General features: G+C 40.1%; 1 protein-coding gene across 1 annotated transcript in view; it reads left to right on the top strand.

The window, feature by feature from the left end:
- COL11A1 (collagen type XI alpha 1 chain) overlaps positions 1-25,162 on the top strand; it is a 440,246-nt gene that overhangs the window by 389,890 nt on the left and 25,194 nt on the right. The window contains exons 39-43 of the mRNA XM_056844241.1: positions 5,627-5,680; positions 6,934-7,041; positions 8,161-8,214; positions 9,516-9,569; positions 10,670-10,723. Of these exons, the coding sequence (XP_056700219.1) occupies positions 5,627-5,680; positions 6,934-7,041; positions 8,161-8,214; positions 9,516-9,569; positions 10,670-10,723 (324 nt within the window). The remainder of the gene's footprint in view (positions 1-5,626; positions 5,681-6,933; positions 7,042-8,160; positions 8,215-9,515; positions 9,570-10,669; positions 10,724-25,162) is intronic.

A 25,162-nucleotide genomic window follows, 5' to 3' on the forward strand; every position in this document is an offset into this window, starting at 1 on the left:
GCTGTTGCCAGCACCCATTTATGTGTTCTTCCAGTATCTATAGATTGCCTCGGTTAATTTTATTATTTATTTGTTTCTTTACCCTTTATTTTGTTTTTGATAACAATCGCCAGTAATTCTGCCACATGTTCGGAAACAGAAGGTATCCTATCCGCTAGTATTTCTATAGGTGACATTATCTTTGGAGGAGATGGGCTGAGAGTCCTTTTTAGAGAGTTGCGTGTCTTCAACAACTGCTCTCTTAAATTGGTGTCGTACATTTTCTTTTCTTTGTTCCTTACTTCTTCTTTACTCCATAGTAAAGAGTGGAATCCTTGATCCAGCCCTGCTTTCTCCAGTCTGACCTTTCTGTCCTCAGTCCAGAGTATCCAATCTGTCAAAATGACCAGTGCCGCGGTTTGATGATATAGTTTGAGATTTGGTAGAGAAAGTCCAGCTCTTTTTTTCTCATCTTGTAAAACTAGAAACCGAATTCTAGGTTTTTTCCCGTTCCAAATAAATTTGTTTATTCTCTGTTGCCATTTTTTAATAATTTCAGATTTAATAAATATTGGAAGTGTCAAAAAGAGAAAGTTTAGTTTAGGCAATACATTCATCTTTATGGTTGCAATCCGTCCCAGTAACAATAATTGAAGTCTATTCCATCTCTTCAAATCCTTTTCTATTCATCTCCACAGTGTTTTATAATTCAATTCATACAGTTTTTCACCTTTCATCGAAATGAAGATCCCTAAATATTTAACACTGATTTTGGCAGTGAACCTTGCATTATTTCGGTCAACTCTTGCTTTTTCTCCTCTGAAACATTGTAGAAGGTCATCTTGGTTTCCTGTTTATTAAGTCTATATCCAGAAATGTAACTATATTGATCAATTTGGCATTGATTGCTTGAAGCGAGTTTGTCGTTCCTTGAGATATCAATGCAATGCCATCTGCATAACTCCTGATCTTATATTCTTGATCTTCAATTTTTAGTCCTTTGATGGTAGAGTCGAGCCTTATTTTATTCGCAAGAACTTCTGAAGCTAGGTTAAACAGTAGTGGTGACAGGGGACACCCTTGTCTCGTCCCCTTTTCAATTTGAAAGGAGTCTGAGAGAGATCCATTAACGAAATGTCTAGCAGATTGCATGGAATATAATGTCTTAATTGCTGTTAAAAACTGTTGTCCAGGTCTCAGGTGGGATAAATCTTGACTTAGAAAGTTCCAAGAAACATTGTCAAATGCCTTCTCCGTGTCTAAGTATGAAATCACATGTGCCTGTTTTGTGGATCTCTAGTGGTTAATAACTCCCAGGATCATTCTGACATTGTCTTTTAGCTGCCTCTTAAGTATAAAGCCCGTTTGATCTGGATGGATTATTCTTGAGATAGATTTTTTGAGTCTTTCTGTCAGAATAGAAGTAAATATCTTAGAATCTACATCAAAGAGTGATATTGGTCTATATAGGTGAGGGTGGCTGATATCTTGGTTTTCCTTTGGAATTAAAGCAATATGAGCATATTCCCAGGATGGTGGCATTTTGCCATCTGTTAGGATTTCATTGAATACTTTTTGCAGCTGGGGAATAAGAAACCGTTCAAAGTTCTTATAGTAGTTCACTGTTAGTCCATCTGGGCCAGGGGCTTTGTCTGGTTTTAAACATCTAAATGTGTCTGTTATTTCCTGAACTGAAATCTTCTGGTTGAGTATTTGCCGGTCTTCTTCAGAGAATCCTTCTAATTTATCTGATTTCAAATAATCTGCCAACCCTAATTCAGGTGAGTAATTTTTCTTATACATCTCTGAGTAGAATTCTTTAAATGCTTCTTGTATGTCTTGTTCTTTATAAGAAACCTGGTTGTCTTTTTTGAATAGCTAGTATTCTTCTTTTCTCCATTTCTTTTTTTAGTTTATTCGTTAATAATCTGCCAGGTTTATTAGCATGTTCAAAAAAGTTCTGTTTGACAAAATTCAGTCATTTCTGCATTTCTTCCATTTCTATTAGATCTATTTGATATCTGAAACTTGATAACTTCATCAGATTTTCTTTATTTGGGGATTTTTGGTATGTATCTTCCAGGTGTCATTCTTCACGAAGAGCATTTAATTTTAGTTCTTTCTCCCACTTAAATTTGCCGACATAGCGATGAATCTTCCTCTCATATAGGCTTTGCTGGTATCCCAAATAATCCTGGCCGGGGCTTCCGACTGAATGTTTATTGCAAAGAAATTCTCAATCTCTTCTTGAGTCAAAGATACAAGGTCTTTATACAGTACTATATTGTCATTCATCCTCCATCTCCTAAGTCAGGGGTGGGGAACGTCAGGCCCGGGGGCCATATAAGGCCCGCAAAAGCATTTGGTCTGGCCCTTCATGGGTCCTGGCAGATCTCTAGCTCAGAAGGACTGGTGATCCGCCCCCTCCGCGGACAGGAATAGCCTCTATTCAAGGCAGATGTAAGTTTGTTTTGCCGTGAAAAGGAACCCTTTTCCCCCCTTGAAGAAGAGTCATTAGCTATGGAGCTGCTAGAACTGCCCGAGAATATAGCAGGCTAATTTTAAGTTGATAATTTTGTATGGCCCATGAACAATATTATAAATATCTAAATGGCCCTTGGCAGAAAAAAGGTTCCCCACCCCTGTCCTAAGTCCTTTGATTCCCACAGTCAATGTTATCTGGAGTGGGTTATGGTCTGCAAAGGACTTTGGTAGGATATGAGCATCTTCTAAGTTTTTGATATCCAGCTCACATCTATTCTCGAATATGAATATGAATTATGCCTGTTGGAGTAAAAGGTAAAGTCTTTCTGGTTTGGGTTTTAAGTCTCCGTGCATCAACCAGATTCCAATCAGTTAAAAATAGAAACACGTTCATTGGTAATTTGCCCCCTTTTTTCCTAATTGATTTATCCAGTTATGCGTTCATTACACCATTCATATCGCCCAAAATTTGAATTTCTCCTTGGTGGAAGTCTTGGAGGGCATAAAAAAAGTCCTTAAAAATTTCTCCTTCGCTTTGTTTGGGGTGTAGACATTTGCGACCGTATAATTCTGGCCATTCACACCTTGCAACAGCAACATCAAATATCTTCCATTTTGATCTTGAAGTGTGTCTAATACAGTCAGCTTATTCCCTTTGACATATGTCGCCACACCTCTTTTCTTTTTATGGGAGGAAGATGTATATAGTGTACCTAATTTATTGCATTGTAAAAGTCTCTTGAATTGGTCCTTAATGTGGGTTTCTTGCAGGCAAATGATATCAGAGGAAGGTTTTTAAAAGATTGTGGAAGGTTTTTTCCTTTTGACTGGAGAGTTAAGTCAATTTATATTGATCAAAGTGATTGTTAAGCATTCCATATTAGTTGATTGCTGCAGCTTTGTCTAATTCGAAATCTTCTTCATCAACTGGTGCTGGGTTTTCTATCACTAATGTGGATAATTGTTGAATTTCTTGGTCTCTTTGGATTTTTCATAGTGTTTCTGCTGAAATAGTGCTCGTGATGTCTACGTATAGACCCTTTACTGCTAGTCATTCTTGAGTGGAAGCCCGGGATCAATCAACGTTAATACTTGAAATCCTTCTTTTAGTCCTTGTCTTCTTCGTAATTTTTTTGTCTGAATTTCTTCCCTAATTTGTTGCTCTTCTTCAGATGGAGTTGGGACTCTTCTATAGGGAGTGAATGGAGGAACTGAGTAGTCTTGTAATTCTTCAACTAGTAAATCAGCCTCTTTAGTTCTGATGATTCTTTTTCCTTTAGGCAATGAGATGTTTAGAGTATGCGGCGCAAGCCATCTAAATCTTATGTTCTTCTTATGTAATATAAGTCTCAGTTCATCAAACTGTTTCCTTTTTTGTATTACCTTGGGAGGTAAGTCGGGGTAAATCTGGATAATTTTGTTTTTGTAGGTAAGTGGATCTTCTCTGTGAAGTCGTAATATTTCTTCTTTGGCGCTTTGATGCAGAAACGTGACCAGAATATCTCTTGGAGTCTTATTCTGTCTTGCGTATGCAGAATTAATTCTGTAAATTTTCTCAATCTGCAAAAATTCTTGGATTTCAAAGTGTTGTTGTAGAAGTAGTTGTAATTCTTCTCGGAGGTCTGTATTTCTGAATTTTTCAACCAGGCCTCTAAATTTCAGGTTATTTTCTCGATCGATTATATCGTGTAAGTCCAGACGTTCATCAGTTTCTTGATGTTTACCTTCATGGTGTCTCAGGGTATCTTGATTTTGTAGCTTTTCCTCAAATAATTGTTGCCTCCGCTGTAGAGCTTGGATCTCTTTAGTGTTATCATCAGTTTTCTTCTCTGTTCTGGTAAGAGTTTCTTTAAGCTCTGTAGTTTGTTTTTTTTAGGAGTGTCTTCTATTAGTTGTTTCATATATTCTTTCATCTTTTCCATTTGCTCCTCAAAATCTGTGGAAACCTTTTGTGCTGTGGATTTAATTTTTTTCAATATATTTGCTTTAGTTGCTTGAGATATGATGGAGTCCAGTTCTGAATCTGAGAGTTCAGCAATCTTCTCTAGAGTTACTGTGTGGTCTTCGGGTATAACTTTGGTTGCTGTTGATGATCTAGATGTAGATCATCAACTTGATACTCATTCTTCTGAGTTGGGGTAGTTTGCTTTTGATCGAGAACTGGGTTCATAGAATATAATTACTCACAATGAGTTCATAATTGATCTGGATCATAATGTTTGGCTGTACTGTAAATCAGACATGCCTCACAGACATTCTAGCCTGCTTGAAGTTAAGTGTGATCCTGTGCATACCCAGTTGACATTCAGTGGAGACATCTACTTCATAGCTGTGTGTGTACAAGTTGTTTAACATTAGCCCTTATTCTTAGTGAAAAACCTTGTTGATTGCTCTGAAACTACATGAAGTTTTAAACCAAGCCTGTAAATTGCAAAAGTGTTGTTTGCTGTATTAAAAAAAAATTGGGAAATGTCTGAGTGATGGTGTTGCAGCATCTGGAATTTCAAGGGAATAGTGCAATAATACACATACTCATAGTGCTATCAATGCACATGTACCAATATTATGAGCAAAAAAGAACTCTTTGAAAACAGGTGAGCTTTTTATGAATACTTGCCCAGAAACTTCATGAACATTAAGCTGATTCTAGTTAAAGTCAAGGGGCGGCTCACCCTTCACTTTTCATAACTGAAAAGATAACTTTAGATATCTTTGCAATTTTAAGCTTGGTCTCAAGAGAAGAATTAATTAATTTAAACATTTGCTTAATGCTGTATATTTTTTGCCTTTGCACAGATTGTTTGCACATGTCTTGCAAGCCATCTGGTTTACTAAAAAGCTATCATCACCAATAAAAGTATTCTGTTGGCACTTGAGGTCTCCAATGAAGATTTCTTTATTTGTTAGCAAATTATTTCATTTATATGTTTATTTATGATCCATTCACCAGTTTGAATGTCTAACATCTTTTTCAATTAAAGTAAATAACTTAGAACTAGTTTCCCATTATCATTTCCTATTCTGAAGGATTTCCTTCCAGCATCCCTCACCCACCTAACGACTTATTGATGATGTGACTTCAGGTAGTCAAATACAGTGTTTGATTTTTCTCTCATTGGAAATCAAAGGAGTAAAGCACTGATTTAATCTTGAATTTTTATAGGGTGAACCTGGAGAAGCTGGTAACCCCGGGCCTCCTGGAGAAGCTGGCACCGGTGTAAGTATTGCTCTTTTATTATTGTAATTGTGGAGAAAGCAATTATATAGAAGGCTTTATAGTGATAGATTGAAAAGGCAGCCATATGTTTATGTTGGGAGCTATGGATACATCTTTAAATCTTTGCATACTGACTGGAGAAAAATATCAGGGGCCAGGTTCTTGGGCTTGCTTTTTCCACCTTAATAAAGGTTGGTTGGTTAGTATCGCTCATGGTTACTAGTAGTGGTGACTAAATCTAGCCTGACTAGTTTTTCAGGCAGTATGGCAAGCTGGTATCAGGAGTCTCAGTATTTCAGATGGTGGAACTGTTGATTATATCACATGTATTAGATCACATGTATTTCTCAAAATCTTTGCCCTGCTACAGTACCTAAATTTCTGTCTTGATGGCTCGGATCCAGCACTGATTGATTGGAAAGAAAGATGTAGTTTGAGCAAAGGCTGTAACAACTTACAACATTTTAATATTCCTTTATTAAAATAACAATGTGCATGTTATATGGATCAATGAAAAATACAACAAATAGTTCACATAGTTTTCTTTTGCTTTTTTTGAAATTGTGTCAGAAGAAACACCTGCATTCAGAGAAGATAGTAGGGCTACAGTTGCTTTCACTCAGATAGCCAGGAATAATTTTAATGCTTCCATTTGCCCAAGAACTGTTTGCATGTGTGAGAATATTCTGTGGGATCCAACCCAGCATTTGCTTGTTTGCATGGCTGGCCTGTGACTCATGGGGCCCACTGAATTTTAGACTGAAATTCATCTGGTTCTGGCTTTGGGTCCTGCTTCTGTGTTGCCCACGGGTTTCTCCCTGGAAGACTCTTTGACTTGTCTTCTTCTAGAGATTGGGTGTGATCTTAGGGTCAGAGTTCTACAGTTTTGTCCTTGACAAAAGGTCATCTCCTAATTACAACACTGATCATGAATAACAAAATCAAGACCCATATGATTATGATGGTAAAAATCTTTTCATTCATCATAAAGACCTGTTTTATCTATAAATTCCTTTATGATTGATTTTGCCTCTTCCCTATAATGAGATACATATATTAAAAAGCCTGACCAACAGTGACTTTCTGAATTGAAATGCTGATGTAAAATTTCCTGTATTCTATTGAAGTGGGCAGGGGAGGGGGTATATGTAGTGTTTAAATAAAACCTGTATGATAAAAATGCCAGTTACAGTTTCAGATCTATCTACAGGTTATTTCTATAAATCAATTGATATTGTGTATGTTCTTACCAGGGTCCAAAAGGAGAAAGGGGTGAAAAAGGTGAAGCTGGGCCACCAGGAGCAGCTGGACCTCCTGGTATTAAAGGACCTCCAGGTGATGATGGACCGAAGGGCAATCCAGTAAGTGAGTTTGCCAGTTTAAAGATAAGACGATTGGTTTAAAATGGGGATGATCATGAAATCCCATTGAGGCAAATTTGACAATGAAATCTTGGTGTCCCCTCGTCCCAGGACTACTCTTCAGTAACCCAGCATTGGGAAAATCTTGGACAAAGAACACAGCTTTTGCAACAAAGAAACAAAAAAAACATGAAGCCCTTCAAAATTAGCTGCTTGTAAACTGAAAAACACATTTTAAAATTAATTTTCAGCATACAAAGGACTAGCTTTGAAAGGGTTTCATCTATTTTTTTTTTCAATTTCTGTGTCACAAAAGTGAATAGTTGTGTTCTTTGGTTGCCGGGTGGAGGTTTGCGGTGGCTGGAAGTGCACAGCCAAGGCGCTGGAAGAAACCACTGCCGCCGCTTCGTCTCTGACGGCGGGGCTCCAGAGAGCAGGCAGCAGGCTGAAGGCTGCTCTGAGGTGGGCTTGAAATGCCAGCTGGTGCTGGGGGAGGGAATGAGGGTGCGGGGGAGGTGGGCTGAAATACCAGCTGGTGCTGGGGGGGGGGGCAGAGGAAGGCGTGGGAATGGGTAGGGGTGGGAGAGAGATGCATGGGTCCAGGAGGTGGAAAGGAGCTGCCACTGCTGCCGAATTTGTTTTTCCCAGTCTCTGTCCCCATGCGTTCAGTTTTTTCAACATGGGGTCATAAAACATGAGACAGGACAGGGACAAACAAATTTGATTACAACCATGCGTAAATGGCCTCAGCCCCACCTACCTCATAGGTTGCTCTGTTGTGGGGAGGAAGGGAAGGTGACTGTAAGCCGGTTTGATTCTGCCTTAAATGGTAGAGAAAGTTGGCATATAAAAACCAACTCTTCTTCTTTTTCTGAACAATATCCTCGGATTAAAGTAGGAATTATAATCAAGATGGAGCTGGGGCAATCTGCTGACTCTTAGTTTAAAACTCAGTAAACTCCATTTTATTGGTTTATAATTTGAACCCTATATAGAAAATATTTGTGGTTTAATTCCACAGTAGTTCTGATAACTTCAATAACAACTACTCTGTTGAGAGTTATTTGTTTCTGAAACTGATGGATAGTCTCAGCCTTGCGTTGTTTTCTATTCTGATAGGGTCCTGTTGGCTTCCCCGGTGACCCTGGTCCTCCTGGTGAACCTGGGCCTTCTGTAAGTGTCTTAAAATGCATATTTGGTAACCATTATAATAAAAATTGACATTACCAGTGGCTTCAGTGGAAGTTGGATCTTCTAAAGGTATTATTCAACCTGGATGTATTTTCATTTATTTACAACATTTATATCCCACCTTTCAGCCCAATGAGGGCCACCAAGGCAGCTAGTGTTTAAAACCAGCATAAAAACATAATGAAAGTGCACCATAAAACCAGTTAAAAGCTAGCATTAACAAAACATATATAAAACACAAGACAGCACATTAAAACAAGGCAGGAAAGAGGGATCTGTAAGTGAATGCCAGAGGGGGCAAAAAAAAGTCTTCACCCACTGGTGGAGACAGTAATGGAGGGGGAAAGATGAATATCCCTGGGGAGGGAGTTCCCTAATTTTGGCAACACAGATAAGGAGGCCCTTTCTCAGGTTGCCGCTCATCTAGCCTCAGAAAGCAGGGGAATCTGTAGACTCAGACCATGGTGGTCAGGTAGGTTCATACAAAAGAAGTTTATTTTTTAAGTATGCTGGTCCCAAACCATATAGGGCTTTAAACAGGAACATCAGCACCTTGAATTGGGCCCAGAAACAGATCATGAGCCAGTGGAAATGGAACAAGACTGGAATGATATAATACCTGTGACCTAGCCAACATCCTGACGGCAGCATTACATAATAATTACAGCTTCTGAACAATTTTAAAGGGCAGCCCCAAATAGAGCACATTGCAGTAGTCTAATATAGATGTTACCAAGATATGTACTACAATGGCCAGATCTTTTTTGCCACAGCTGGTTAACCAGTTGGTTTTTCAGAGATTTAGGTTTGGTTCCTACAATGCAGCAGCTGACTATAGCATGTAAGTCTGGTCTACTTGCTGTAGCATCAGAGTCACAAAGTTCTATGAGTATTGCTATTTTTTCATTTGATGAAAGCGGAGCTCTGATGTCATCCAATTCTAACTGTGTTCATGGTTTGAATGAGCAGTGTTTTTTTTTTTTTTTAATTTCAGCTAGTGTATCACTCAGAAAATGTCAAGCCCATGCATTAGTATCTGGTACATTTCTACTGTTGACGATAAGCAGTAGAACCATCTGTAAGCCAGTCTGTTAGCCACTCTGACCTCTTCAGAGGAAGAGGAGAATGTGTGCAGTAAATGAATAGGTTTTAGTAGCACTTTCTAAGAATCTGTAGCGGTCCTCAAAAGAGTTTCATCTTTCTGGGTAGGTCATAAAGTTCAGTTGTGCTAAGTGATGTGTGACCATTTTATTTATTTTTCTTTCCTTTTGTGTATTTCGTAGGGCACTGATGGTACAGGAGGAGAGAAAGGTGAAGATGGTGACCCAGGCCAACCTGTAAGTACAGTTGGGAAAATTTCAGTATTCAGATGAAACAATAAGGAATGCATATCTAAGTGGCCTCTGTTGGGGAAGGGGGGTGAAACCGTAATAGTTATACTCCTTGTTTTGGAAAATCGCAAGTTATTCTCCTGAACAATGCAAGGCACACTCCAACGTGTGGATTGAGTTTTTTTCTGATATATAATGTTTTTCTTAATGGTAAAAAAATGAAAGAATAAGCAATCACAGTAGATAATTATTACTAAATGACCTTCCCAACAAATTTGATAGCCAGAAAGATAAATAGGTTTCTTCCAAATTAAACTTGGTTTGTACACCACAGCACTATCCTAAGACCAGCCAAGATAGGGCCAGATATTCTGCTTTGTGTACTCTGTGAATATGCAGTAATATGGATGATGAGAGATGTCTGACAGTGCCATGCTAAGCAGAATTACACCCTTCTAAGCACATTAAAAATCGCTTAGGACTTCATTGTCAGATGTATATGTGGACAGATTATAGGAATTTGAGAATTGGCCGTTCCCAGTGGAATCATTTTTTTTCTTTGAAATGTAAATAGCCATGCAATATCATAAACTTTTGAAAATACCATCAGATTTGTAAACAGTTTGCTAAGTACCACAGAGGTGTGCTTTTCAAGAAATGAAATCTCAAAGTCTCCTTGGCCATGTGGAAATAGTTGGAGCCATATATAATGAATCTATAATTGCAGTGGAAATCTTCTGTGTATTTTGACAGTGATGTTACTAAGAGAAGGCAGGAGACATAATCAGAGAAGGTGCAGCAATGCTTCTGTAGTACATATTACAGAGGAAGAATTGGTACTCTGTTGATTGCTGAGGAGGCCAGTTGATCAAACAACATGGATATATGCAATGAAAAGCCTGAAGCATGATGGAAAAGAACAGCTTGCTGTCCTTTGCCAATTATTTCTTATAATTGAGTTGCATACCATTTCTTAGTGCGTTCACCACAGAGGATGCCAGATGAAACACGGTTGAAATGGTCTTCGTTGTGATGCTCATTTTTGCTTTTCAATAGCACTCACCATGAAACTGTGACATACTAATATTTATAACTTATTATTGCAGGGTCCCCCAGGTCCTTCAGGTGAAGCAGGCCCTCCTGGACCCCCTGGAAAGAGAGTAAGTCCTCTACAAAAAAAATTCTGTCATTTGACTTTAATAATTGTGGGGGGGTGGTTTTTTTTTTAACATGCTTGAAGTATTTTTAACTGTTAAAATCAGACATTGCATTGTTGTGATAATTTAGATTGATTCAAATGCTCATAAACGTATGAGCACCCCCAATTTTTTTAATAAACACAAATTTAAGAATTTCCATCACCTGTAATTAATAAATGTTACAATGTTTATGTATCATTTTGTTCAAGCGACTTGCGACCCTTCTCCACCACAGGGTAATCACAATGCACCAGCCGTGTATTGTGGCTTACTTTGTCTTTTTGCTGCTTGTCTGGACAACAAGAACAAGAGAGTTGACACGCACTTCAGTGGCCAAAAGGCACAGCTGGTGCATTTGATTTCAAAGTCACAGAATTTATAGGCCTGAACTATCATTTGAAAGAATACGAACATTCTCATGATAGTCATTTTTACGATCTCCTTAATATGCTTTCTCAGATAATATAAGATACTTTGTGGCACAACTCATGGCCCTTTTTGATTAAACAAATCCATGAAAAGCTGTGTGTGTAGCATCGCTGTGGTTTGTGCCTTTGTTCAATCACAGGTCCTTCTTTCATAGTGCTCCTAATGAAGTGATTGAGCTAATTTTTTTCATGCAGTTACTGCAGGATAATGGAGAGATCTAAGTCTATATGAAAGCATCTGATGGCATGCTTTTTTGTGTAACTTGAACATACAAATTATACACAGTAAAAATTATCAGGAACTTAGTATGTGGCTAATTTAGAAGATGTGTAGTTTCCATTGATTCTTACAGAAATCGTACATTAATTGTGTCTTCCATTTCCTTAGAAAAGTCCCTTGGTACCACTGACCTCCATGAATAGAAATACACTTAACCTACATTTTTCAGCTTAACTGAGTTATGGATTACAGCATTAGGGAAAATGAGCAATTAGTGTATGTTAGAAAAGCATCAACATTGCTATAATGCATGTTGAGTGCGTTATATAATGAGTACATAGCAATTTTATATTTTAAGAAACTCTGGTGCAAATGAATTATTCAGCTCATTTTCCCCTAGTATTGCTACTTTTCTAAAAGGAAAAACAGGATGTTATTCATTAGAGCATGCTAATTCATTTAAATGAGGACTGCTTTGATAGGTTTAATGGGTACATTAATCAACTAAAGCTTTAGCTGATTAATCAGTAGGGAATAAATTTTAATCTGTGAGCTGTGAGTTAAGGATCCCCTTAATTCTTAAGACTATTTTGGTACTGGTATGTTACTGCAACAGAAGATGAAAAATAAAATATTTTAAAAGCCTTTTAAAAATAAAATAGTTTAAAGGTATGGAGCAGTTTCACGGGGGTTTCAATAAAATAACATTTTCAGCTTGCTTTGTCCAGCAGCAAGCCAATCAGGATGCGGCCTACTTGTGCCGTCCCCGGGCATGCCTTTCTAACTCCCCTTAGGATTGTGCTTCAAGTCACTGATACATTTACTGTGCATTCCTGAGCCTCGAGGGCATTCAGGCCCCCCGCACCAGTGCCCAGGCTACTTACGTCGGCGTTAGTGGCCCCAGCGCTGGTGTGGAGGCCCAGGCGTCGCCATGGTAGCGCCAGCCCAGAATGCTGGTGGGGCCTTGCGCCGGCGTCCCACCGGCGCAAAGGCCCACACCGGCGTCCCAGGAGGCATTCCAGCGTCCCAGAAGGCATTCCCAGGGCATTCTGGGGGGAGGAGCTGCTGTTAGGCAGGTACCCCAGGTACACCAGCAATGAGAAGAGCGAGGCTGTGCCTGCTTTTTAGCAGGCGCAGCCTCGCTTTTCTCTATGGGGCGAAAAGCCCCTTTTAAAATTTAAAAAGCCGTGAAAAGCCTTTTTTTTTTAGATTTCAGCACCCAGGAAACAGGATAGGAGGCGCCGCAGTGGCGCTTCCTCCCCACCATTCCCCAGCACCGAAATCTCAGGAATGCACTGTTGTAATAGTTTAACTAATTAAATCTGAAGAGCACATAACTATATGACAATTAGATTGAAGCATTTACAGAACAAAGAGAATGACCCTTTGTGCGGGTTTTATGGATCTTAAGGGAGCCTTTGATGCCATCCCAAGGGAGAGGCTATGGTTGACACTATCAAATTATAGCATGGATAGGAGGTTACTATAGCTCATTCAACAATTTCACACTGACCTTACAGCTTAGGTTCACTGTGGCAACCAAGTGGAACTGACTGAGCCCTTTGAACTGGCCAAGGGAGTTAGACAAGGTTGTTTCCTTGCTCCTCTCTTGTTTAATCTAAATCTGAACGATATGGCAACCAATTTCTCAGAGTCTTGTCATCCCCCAAAGCTTGCAAGTCGTCCCACCCCAATTCTACTCTATGCCGATGATTCAGTTCTCCTGTCCCGCACAAGAATTGGTTTGAAAAGATCCTTACAAATCTTTTCTGAGTACTGCTCTAGGGAAGATCTTAAAATAAACCATCACAAATCTAAGATTATGATCTTCTCTAAGAGGAGGAAAATGCCTCCTTTTTGTTGGCTATTAGACGGCTTTGAGGTTGACCAAGTCAAGGAGTTTGTTTATCTTGGCATTCTTTTTTCCCATAATCTAAATTGGAATGCCCGTCAAAAAGCAGTGTCCAACAAAATTAAACCTGGGGCTGGAACTATTGTCAATTTTTTCCATACCAAAGGCTGCAAATATATCCCAGGGGCTATTCAGGTTTTCAACTTAAAAATCATTCCAATTGTTCTTTTTGGGATTGCCATTTGGATAACTGTTGTCAATGAATCTATAGATTGTCCATTGCTTCCGTTTTTATGAAAACTCTTAAATGCCCCTCGATGTGTTGCTGGCATTACCCTTTGCTCCGAGTTTGGCCAAATGTCGCTCAAAGCCAGGTCATGGTTGGCCGCCTTTAAGTTACAACTTAAGGTGCACTTTAGCACTGAGGGGATCCTAACTTCTCTGAAGCATGACCCTTTTTAATCCTCATGGGAAAAAAATCTTAGATGAGAAATTGTCATTGTTGGACTTCTCGCGGGATATGTTATTAGATCTTGGGAAAACTGAAGCTTTCACCAAAATTAAAAAGCACATTAAAGAACTTGATTATAACAGCACTACTTTTCGTGCTTGCCGCGTTTGTTAATCTCAGTTTTTCAGAATACCACCACCACGCGGTTTGCCCGCTTATACTTATTATTTGACAACTCCTCGTCTTTCTAGAGCCTTCTGTTTAGCTAGACTGAATGCTAACCCCTCTAGAGTTATGCAGGGCAGGATTTTGAATATACCATACCCAGACAGGCCCTGTCCTTGCTCTTCTGGTTCTATTGATTCATTAGCTCATGCCCTCTTGGAATGCCACTTTTATGAGGAACTTCGATCACGTTATATCTCTCCCCTTTTAACATATAAATATAATGCCTCTGTCTCTGACATAACGCATTTTTTATTAAGTGACAGGGATCCCAAGGCTACATTGTCAGTGGCAAGATTTATTTCAGTCCTTATATTCCTCAAACACTAGATTTACGCTACTCAAGATCAATGGATCAAGGAGCTTCTAAGGGATAAAGGAAAGGAAAGAACAAAGAGAAAGCTGCAAGCTTTTGAGGTAGAGTTCAAATTGATGGATGCAGTTGGAGGAAAGTAGGAAAGCATCCTCATGTGAGAAAATTTATGTAGAATTGATTCACACATCAGTTAACAGTGGAATAATCACAAGACTATTTTATCATGCCAGCTTTACCTGAAATTTTTTTTTTCTGTCAATGGCTGGCACTTACTGCTTCAGGAAAATAACAGAAAGTTTGTCCAGCTCAGTAAAAGCAAGCTGCACACAGCATGAGGATTGCTTTTCTCACGAAATATTTTCCCCATGCAATTTATGCGACAGAATTGATCCTGTCATTTTATGTTGCCAAAATATAGTGTCTAAATGAGCCCTCAGAAGAAAAAGTTTCCATAAGAATTAGTGCTTGGGTCATCAACTGAACAACTGTTGGCTTTGCTGGAATAGCAGAATCTAGCTCCTGCAGGACATTGGCCAAGACCTTGCCAGCACAATTTATGACAAGGGCCAAATGAGCATCTCCCATCCCGTTAAATATTGTCCTATAGCTTGGTTGTGCCCCATGTTTTAACTTACCTGCTTTCTGTCTTGTAACTTAGAGAATTGCTGCAATTAATTCTAGCAATGATTACATCAGAGCACAAAAAAAATCATGACATGATTGTGTAATCATATTAAGACATCTGTTTGCATGGTTTGAATTGATATGTGTCTGCACTCATGCACATTGTAACATATAAGGGAGAACACAGTGTATACTGAACAATGTGGTGAACTGCACACATGAAGTGATCTAACCAAATCCAGAAACAGTAAAAATGGAAGAAAGACAAATTGCTCATATTTTAGTGTCCCGTAAACAAGATTAAGCAATTCAGAAATCTAAAATCCAGGGAGAAATTCACATGGAAAGAATACAAGGATCCCCATTTCTTATCACCAAGCCAAATACAGATACATATTATGGGAAGTCAGGTATTTGACACCCCCTTCCCCTGTGTTTTAGCCCCAGACAAGCATCAGATACAGTAAGTTTACTGACCCACTTACGGATAGCCATACAAGGCTGGTGGCCTTCATTTGGCTTGGCAGCTCATGAGTTGTGGAGACATAGCATAAATCACCTTACAGCCCTGCAGATCCATTCTGTTATGTATAGATAACATGTTCGTTCTGAACACGCTGGGCTGGATTCAAACATTCTGTTGCATTAGTGCTGGAGCCTTCCTCCAATGGAATGAACTCTCATCTAGTACAATGAGCTTTCCTCTGGTAGAAGAAGCATGTTCCATTGGTGGAAGAGTCCTTGCACTGGTGGAAGTATCCACTATTTGTGAAACAAAACATACTCAACCCAGTGTTTATTAAGTGAAACTTAGTCCCTAGTAAAGTGCTTAGGATTTTGTCTTAAGAGAGAATAATATTTAGCACTAAATATAAAGTAACAGTTTTAGAAATATAATAAGTGTTTTCGTAATGCCTGAGAAGTTGACAGGTCTGTGATTATCCTGCAATCATTTGTCTTTTGAAGCTTTACAGATGCAAACTTTGAATAATATCTGTAGATGTCTCAATAGCTAAGCTTTCTTTATCAAGCAATCAGATGAATATTTTACAATTAAAAAAAACCACATGCAGTATCATTAAGCATAAGCTGGATCTGTTTAACAAAATTAGTTAATCTGTTCTGTATAATAGGCTAGAGTGAGCTGACATGCTTAATTTAGTTTTATCTATTTTACACAATAATCTATTTGTTCCACCTACTTAGTGCACATTTATAATGCTGAAAATAATTACCGTAGCATTAGTAATCTTATCACTAGAACTATATGAAGATTTAGCAGTAATGGTAATCAAAGCTGAACACAGCCACTTTAACAATGATTGAAAAGTCCCTCTGCTTTCCCGTGACATTTGCCTGCCCCCTTGATATTCTGTCTGTTGCTGTTTTTTTGCCCATGTCCTCAGCACCAGAAAAAAATGCTCAGAAGCCTCCAAATGCCAGTTTTTAAAGCTCCAGGGAACTGTGCAGAGTGTGAGCTAGCCACAAGGCAATGGTCAGGGAGTCATCCAAACTTTGACAGCTATGGAGCTTTGCTGAGCTTGTCAGCAAAGATCTCCCTCCAGCCCAAATGAAATAAAGTTTAGACAGTTGCATGGGCTGGGTGGAGGGTTTGTAGAAAACATATTAAGGTGACTAAGCAGTTGGGTTAATGAGCTTCTCTAAGCTTGCTCAGTCAAGAGCAAAGATGGCACAGCTCCCAGAGATCAAGAATTTTCCAGAGCTGTCCCCTATGCTGACATCACTGAGGGCAAGTGAAGCCACTTTATAGTGAGAGCAATAACTCCTGAACTAGTCCTAGCCAATAATAAATGTGCCAACCAAACATTGCATTCAGGGCAACACTTTCTAAATAGGTGAACATTTTATTCCGCTTTGCTACAAGTCCTGAAAAATTGCCAGAGGGACATTTTTAGATAAAGATAGTCGTCCCCTTTGTAAGCACTGGGTCATTACTGACCCATGGGATGATGTCAGATCACAACATTTACTAGGCAGACTGTGTTTACAGGGTGATTTGCCATTGCCTTAACCCAGACATCTACACTTTACCCCATCAAGCTGGAAACTCATTTTACTGACCTCAGAAGGATGGAAGGCTGAGTCAGCCTTGATCCGGCTACCTCAAACCGACATCCATTGGGATTGAACTCAGGTCGTGAGCTCAGCTTGGACTGCAGTACTGCAGCTTACCATTCTATGCCTAGTGATACTTTTAGACTGATGAAATGTTGATGAAAAAACGCCCCACCTGATTTTCCTTCTTGCATTTTCCCAGGGACAAGTGGGCCTGTCTTCTTTTCCTTCTTTTTTGTTCTTTTAAGTGTTTCCCAAAATCAGTTTATTCCTTTACATCCCACCGTCATAATCAATTAGAGTCATCTTCCAAATCCATTAAATCAGCAATGTCATTATTAGCACTTAAACTTTGCCTCCCCAAATCCTCAGGAATTCATTAGAGCAGAATCTAACCAGCCTTTAATGTGGGGGGTGGGAATAACTTTTCTGTGAAATCATTGTTGTGAAAGTGTTGACTTTAGCCATTTAGTATCATCCTGAATCTGAACAAGTGTTGGCTAGTTCACAGGATGCAGTGCAAACCAGCCATAAGTCATATTCAGTAAATTGCCATTTCATCTAGAATTTTACACAATCTTGGCTTTCAGTGCTTTTCTCTTACCAGCTTCCATCATGGGAGGGTGCTTTCAAACAACCGTTTAACCAAGCAGAACTGATCTGCTAAAATCTCTTTAGAGTGACTTAATCACACCAGAAAGCATGTAAATGCAATGCAGGGAGGTGTACTTCAAAGATTTTCCTGTTAATTTTGGATCCAGACTTTGGGGATGGCATGCTTTTCATTGTCCTGAAATTTCCAGACCCTTGTTACCATTTCTGTGAGGGTCCTGAAAGGTTGGGACCATTTTTCCAGATCCCCCTCCCATTCCCCCACTCCCAGAGGCAGGAGGAACAGGGAAGGAGTGAGAGAGAGGCAGTTGGCTCCACCAAACAGCTGCTAGTCCCATTTCTTCAGATTTTAAAGGGACTAGAAGGCCACCTAACAGCTGATGCCAATTAAAACATCTGATAGTGAAGAAGATGGGAAGCCAGGTATACTGGCACTGGAAATAATGATGCCATTTCCTATGTGCTGCTAGGAAGGCCAGGTCTCAGTATATAGGAAATAACAGTCTCATTATTTGTTATGAGTAGACCTGCCCTCCCTACAGCTCATAGGGGAAAATTGGCCTAATGATTTGAAATGGCAGGTAGACCTCGCCTCTGTCTGTGTGACTATAATTGGGGGAAGGGTCGACTTACCTGGCCATCATCTGAAAATGGCAGGTGGACAGCTGGGTTGGCAGGCAGGCGCCTGTCCTCCCATCAGACTTTGTCATCCCACCCAATTGGCTGGCAGCCTCCTGCACTGTCATGTGGCTTCACTGCCCCACCAGATCAGACTTGGAAATCCTGACATAGAACCTAAATAACAGCTGTTTGGTGGGTCACCTTGATGTCTCTCCCTCCCCATTCCTCCACCTCCCCAAAACGGAAACACTCCCAAAATGTAAGAAATACATTTTTTATTACTTCCAGAATTTTGGGGGTATTTTTGGTCATTTTGAGTATCCCCAAGCTGATGTGAAACAGCTGGTTTGGGGTTTAATTTTGACTTGAATGAACACCATTACCTCAGAGACTGTGAGAAAAGGAGCATCTCATTCTGCTTGTGTACTAGGCTAGCTTTAGTACTCAAAGGACCGGTTCTCAAAATAACAAGTGGTGCTTATTTTTCTTCATATGGTTCTGTATTCAGATATATAATCATGTCAAGAAATCCTATATGGAACTGGCACTTATGCAATTACATAGCTGTTCTCTTCAAAGGCATCCCCATGTCAGAGGCCAGTTCATGTGAATTTCTCTTTACACTGATATGTACTCTCAAGTACAAGACAGCAGTATCAGTAACTGTTTGTGTAAGTCACCTATGGTAGTGATAATAGTTTTCTAACGTTAAAAAAAAAAGTCAAGTTGAACTTTTTGATTTGCTTTATATACCACTGGCCCATCTAACTGAGGGGTGTGCAGTCATTTACAATCAGCTAAAGTATGTCAACATTCAGATCAATAGATCAGCAAAGAACCAGGATAAGAGAGCCTATTTTTATAAAGGAAAATATACAAGTTAACAGTACTGATAATTAACATGTTAGTTAATAAGCTCTGGTTCCCGCGTAAAAGGGAGCCATGTTTGCTGTCTGGGGCCGGGGGGAAGCCGAGCGCGGCAAAAGCAGGGAGGAGGGGCTGAGAGGAACGGCCGGCAACAAGTGCATTTTCTCATGCACGGGAGGCTCATGCCGGTCCCTCTCTGCCCCACAACAGCTCTCCCATTGGCCGGGTCCCACGTGGGGCTGGGCCAATGGAGGCCCAGGGCGGGAGCTGGATGTGTGCGGGGCCAGCCCTACCCCAAGAGTATAAAACGGAGTTGGGCATGCCTCCAGCTCACTCCGTCTTCTTGTTTGACCCATCCGCCCACCCTAGGAGTAAAGTTTTTCCTTTAGATAATTTCAAGTCACAACTGTGGCGGATTGGCATATAGATGTGTCAGTGGGGGGGGGGAAGCGGCCCATGGGGGTCGCTTTCCACCAAACTGGGGCTAGGGAGAGGCTTCCAAGGTATGCCCTGACTGGAGGGCAGAATATCAGTCTCTCCCCAAGTGGCGGGGGGATAACACCCAGTGTCGATCGTCCTGGTGTTTTCCTGGCTCCGCCACTCAGTTTGCTCACGGGACTGCTGTGGGCGGTTTTGCAGACTGGTCCATATTTGGACGGACCTCTGTTCTGACACATCGTATATGCTGCGCCACAGGGTCGCAGCTGTTGCCAATTCCAAGTTGTGGCCTAATTTATTCCAAGCTTATTCCGATGTTTCCAATTGTTTAATAAGTAAACTGATGTTTAATAAAGTTATGAAATAATAAATGGTTAACAAAAAATTGTTTCTGATAATTCTGTCAGCGCGACGGCATTCCCTCCTGTAAGCCCTGGGTCAGCAATCCATTACATTTCTGCAGTCCCAACAGTAGTTGTTAGAAGTCTTTTATTATGGAGTTGCACACACGGGATCTCAATTATTTTAGAGCAGTGGCATAAATCTGTATGTTATTTGCACTTGCATTACTGGCAACTGTTTACCTCTAAAATTTCCCTTTCTGCAAAGCTCTTAAATCCCGGAAAAAGTATTTACTTGCCATTCCCTTCACATAACAGTTATTCTTGTATCCAACAACCCCTCCAATATGTCTTAATTTAAAGATTTGTATAGCCACATTTGATTCTGTACTGAGTCATACTTGGCTCAGGTACCATAGGTTGCAGGCTCCTGATCTAGCTCAGCATCATGTACACTGACTGATATTGTCTCCCCAAAATCTCATGCAGTGGGAGTCTTATTCAATATCTGCTACCTTAAATTATTTAACTGGAGATGCTAGGGATTCAGCCTTTTCAATGCAAAACCTGTGCTGTAGCACTGAGCCACAGGCCCTCCCTAAAATACTTCACTATCTTTATGGGATGCTCCCTACCTCATATATTGAGGTATATACCTCAATTTTTCTCTTGTTTTTTTCCCTGTTAAGTCACAGCTGACTTATGGTGACGCTGTGGGGTTTTCAAGGCAAGCGATGTTCCGAGGTGGTTTGCCGTTGCCTGCCTCTGTGTAGCGACCTTGTTATTCCTTGGAGGTCTCCCATCCAAATACTGAGCAACCCTGTTTAGCTTCCAAGATCTGATGAGATCAGGCAAGCCTGGACTATCCAAGTCAAGACAGTTTGACTCTATAGGAATCAAGAATATGTCTTTGAATACACCCAGCAGTTACTTGTGTCGGCGTAGTGCAAGGAAGATGGATAATTGGTCAGATTGCCTTTTGGGAAGCTTCTCTACCACTCCTGATCTTCTTAATAAGGAAACCTTAGCCACCAAGGAATCCCCAAGTTCTTGAAAATACAGTATAAAACATAACACACTATTGTATGAGACAGTGTATTCTGACCATATGTAGAATATGTATTCCATTTTTAAAACTTGGAACCAAGCAAAAATGCTTGATCAGGTAAATGCTAGACCTCTTCATATGTCATGGAGAATTACATAAAACATTATGTGTGTGTGTGTGGGGGGGGAATCTAACAATGATTTGTGTTGGACTTGTTTTTCCATTAGGGTCATATTGCTACCTCAGCAAGATACCACTTGTAAATGAGGTGGAATTCCTTTCTTCCCTTGAGTACATATACACAGAAAGCCTCATAATACCAGCCAACAGTTATTTGATCCTAACAAATGTCTGTGTTATATTTATGTGTCTTGTAAATAATGAATAACTCTGTCTTTAAAAGTGACTATTTTCAGTCAGCTGACTAATGGCTCTGAATAGCGTTTGGAGCATGTTTTCAAGGAAATCTTTCAGCTGAAGAATGAGACAAAGATAACAGCTTTACAGTGTTAACATACAACAGACCAAATGAGAAAGTGCTTTCTGTCCATTTTGTTGACTCCTGCACGAAATGTATAGATTTAAATGTATCCACATCCAAGTGTAATATAAAATAATAAATATTATCATGATTAAAAGGGGCCTCTCAGTCCTGCAACAGAGATTCATGTACCTAAGTAGCACTTTGAACTGATAAGCTGCGCTTGTTGAGCATTGCTGATGCACACCTGCATTTGTTCCCCACAAGTCCAGTTCAATTGACTGGATGCATTGCCTGTGGTTACAGTTATATCAGAGCTGGGTATGGATCATACTCATATATTAATGTCATATTCTTGTTTATGGGATCTTTTATGCCAGTTAAAATTTTACCAACTGCTTAAAACAAAACCAAGTGTGGGAGAGTAAAATAAATGACAATTAGCCGTCTTTCTTTTGCAGAAGTGCCATCTGTGAAATGCCAGCAATCGCAGGGTGTTACAAGAGCTGCTCATTTATCCACTTTGCATTCAGTGCAGAATTGGCACTATTTGATAACGAATGTACCCCCTTTGTTTAGTAATCATGATTCATTGTAGTTATAATTTAGCGATCACAGTGTTCTTAAACTCTGCTAATTGATGTTGCAGCTGCATCCTTAGATTATGCAAAAAACATATTTACAATTATTGTGAAGTTCTTTCATGGCTTCTCATATAAGAAGATGGTTGCTTTAACCTTTTAGGAAACCTGCTTGAAGTGGGTCCTAGGAGGTAAATAGGATTTGTTAATTGCTTTGTAACAAGACAATTACACGGCGTATGATTCTGTTACAAAGCAAGAAACATGGTTGTTCAATATGCTCAATAGAGAGGTACAGCCAAGTCAGCTGATGGGTGTACGTACTTGCAAACACCCATTTATATTTTACATTTTAATGTATAGTTTATACATTCTCCAAGCACACAAATACGCACAGTGGCACAGGGCTGGTGCGCCATGATTTGGAAACTGCATCAAGGGCAATGAACTACTTCGTTTTACCTACTTCTCTCTCTCTCTCTCATCCCCCCTCTAACACTGTTGATTTCTCTCCCCCTCCACTGCCTTTTTCTGTTCCCACAAGCTGTGGACAGATTTGGGGTGGAGGAGGAGGTGGCAGAATGATGCTATTCTCGTTTGCTGAAGGGAGGATCTAAAACCTCTTTCTGGACAGTGTGAATCACGATCGCTCTCACTTGGCCCGTTTTAATCCTTCACTTATGTGAAGAAGCCCCTCTCTGCATATGTCTGTGGGCCTTAACAGATTGAGAGGTGTCATGCAGCCATTTTGCACGTCACCTTTTGCAGCTCTCCCCCCCACACACACACTCCCATCAACTGGTTTATTTTGTGATACTGAAGGCATCCCCCACCATCTCCACCATCACACCACACATTATTGATTTTAAATACATTATTTGATGTTTATCAGTGCATAAACTAACACACACACACATTATTCCATCGTATAACAACCTATTCTCTCTAAACAAGTTGGCTAAACTAAATAAGGTTCAGGTGATTGTATTTTTAGTGTTCAAACTTTTGCTATATCCAAGGTTTAATGGGGTTCCATGTGTTATCTGAACAATTGCCTTTAACCCACTGGCTCCAGCTAAAGATTCTGTGAATTTGAAACAAAGCAGTGTAGAACCATAGTGAAATATTTGGATATATTTTTTGAGGTGCTGAGGGTTGTCTGGGTGCATCTTTACCAACCAGCCTCTGTTATTTTTGCAGTGTTTAAAGTGCATTCTTAGAATGACTCTTTCAACTAATTCAAATCCATCGTTTTATGGTTCTCCATCAAGTGTGCCAAATTGCCCATTAATGTCCTAGTTGGGGAGGGGCCATGGCTCAGTGGTAGATCATCTGCTTGGCATGCAGAAGGTGCTAAGTTCTATCCCCGGCATCTCCAGTTAAAGGGACTAGGCAAGTAGGTGATATGAAAGACCTCTGCCAGACACCCTGGAGAGCTGCTGCCAGTCAGAGTAGACAATACTGACTTTGATGGACCAAGGGTCTGATTCAGTATAAGGCAGCTTATGTTCATATGTTCAAATAAAAAGCAAGAGGGCATGTGGGCTCTGTCATGTAGGTCGAGATTGAACACAGCATATGTTAGTGCAGAATGTAGCCAGATCCAAATACTGAATTCAGTCATGGGACAAAAAATTAAATAGGATACAAATGATCCCCCTCCCCCAGTATTAAGAAAGGGGAGGATAATTCAGGTGAGCTCAGAAGGGAGGCTTCCTAATCGGAAGAGGCTGTGGAGGAAGGAATTCCTGGAGCTTAGGTATTTTTCTAAATAGGAAAAGGGAAAGATGACTTGGGGCAGGGAGGAGGCATGTTAGAGGAAATCTAAGTTACCTACAGTAACCAAAAACTGGAAAACAGGAGGCAGTCTCTTACCTAAAAGGACTGAAATAATCAGAATTTTTAGTTTAAAGGGAATGTTGATGCAATAAGAATCTTGTGTGAAAATATACTGTAATTAATTCGCCAAGACGTCTTGATGAATAGTTTCAAAGCCTTGGTGCTTCAGTGGGTCTCTGTCTCTCTGGGCTGTCCTTGTGTTTCTAGTGAGTTCTGATTGAATCAGTCTGGGTCTACTTTGCTCCTGTCCCTCTTTGCTAGTTCTCAGCCTTCATGCTATAACTAGGCTAAAAATACATTTCCTGAGTCCCAGATGGGTATGAGGGACAGGGATAAGCTGCTGATGGATCTTGAGATGGAAGGGAAAAGAAAAAATGGCAAATAAAGATGGCAACAACAGAAGATCTGGCTTAAGAGTGTCATCTGTTACCCTGCGCTGTGTGCCACCCACAAGGAAAGCTAAGATGAAAGGCATATGGAGCAGGCCTTTTTCAGTTGTAATTTCCAGTCTATGAAACTCCCTATCTCCAGAAATTTACCAGACCTCTTCACTTTGGGTTTTCCAGAAGCAACTAAAATGTGTTCTGTTCTGGAAGGCCTTAAGTGATTTTATCATTTGAACATTTTTGTTTGTGTTTGCAACATAGTGATTAGTTTTGTACTATGTGAATAAGGCTTTAGACATAACGTGTACAATGGTGCGTTTCGCTTTAAGGAGAGCCCTAACTCAGATAGCATGTTTTGTGGCTTTCTTGGCCAAGGCCTCAATTTAACCCTTCAGAATAATCATGGTTGAAAAGTGCTGGCACAGCTGCTAATTTAAAAAATGAGCCACTGGCAAGCTTTGAGACTCATCTGCTTTGCCAAAATTAATGTATCATGAAAACAGTGAAATAAAACCATTCTTTAACCACCTTTGAGAACTGGAATGCAACAATTTCTAATCAAATAGGCTGCATCAACAGAAGTATAGTGTCCAGATCACGTGAAGTGATGGTATCGCTTTACTCTGCTCTGGTTAGACCTCACCTAGAGTACTGTGTTCAGTTTTGGGGACCGCAATTTAAGAAGGATGTAGACAAACTGGAGCGTGTCCAGAGGAGGGCAACAAAGATGGTGAGGGGTCTGGAGACCAAGTCCTATGAGGAAAGGTTGAAGGAGCTGGGTATGTTTAGCCTGGAGAGGAGACAACTAAGAGGTAATATGATAGCCATCTTCAAGTATTTGAAGGGCTGCCGTATAGAGGATGTTGCTGAGTTGTTTTCTGTTGCCCCAGAAGGTCGGACCAGAACCAACGGGTTAAAATTAAATCAAAAGAGTTTCCATCTAGGCATTAGGAAGAATTTTCTAACAGAGCAGTTCCTCAGTGAAACAGGCTTC

Source organism: Euleptes europaea, chromosome 2 (genome assembly GCF_029931775.1).
Source record: "Euleptes europaea isolate rEulEur1 chromosome 2, rEulEur1.hap1, whole genome shotgun sequence".
Taxonomy (NCBI): Eukaryota; Metazoa; Chordata; class Lepidosauria; order Squamata; family Sphaerodactylidae; genus Euleptes; species Euleptes europaea.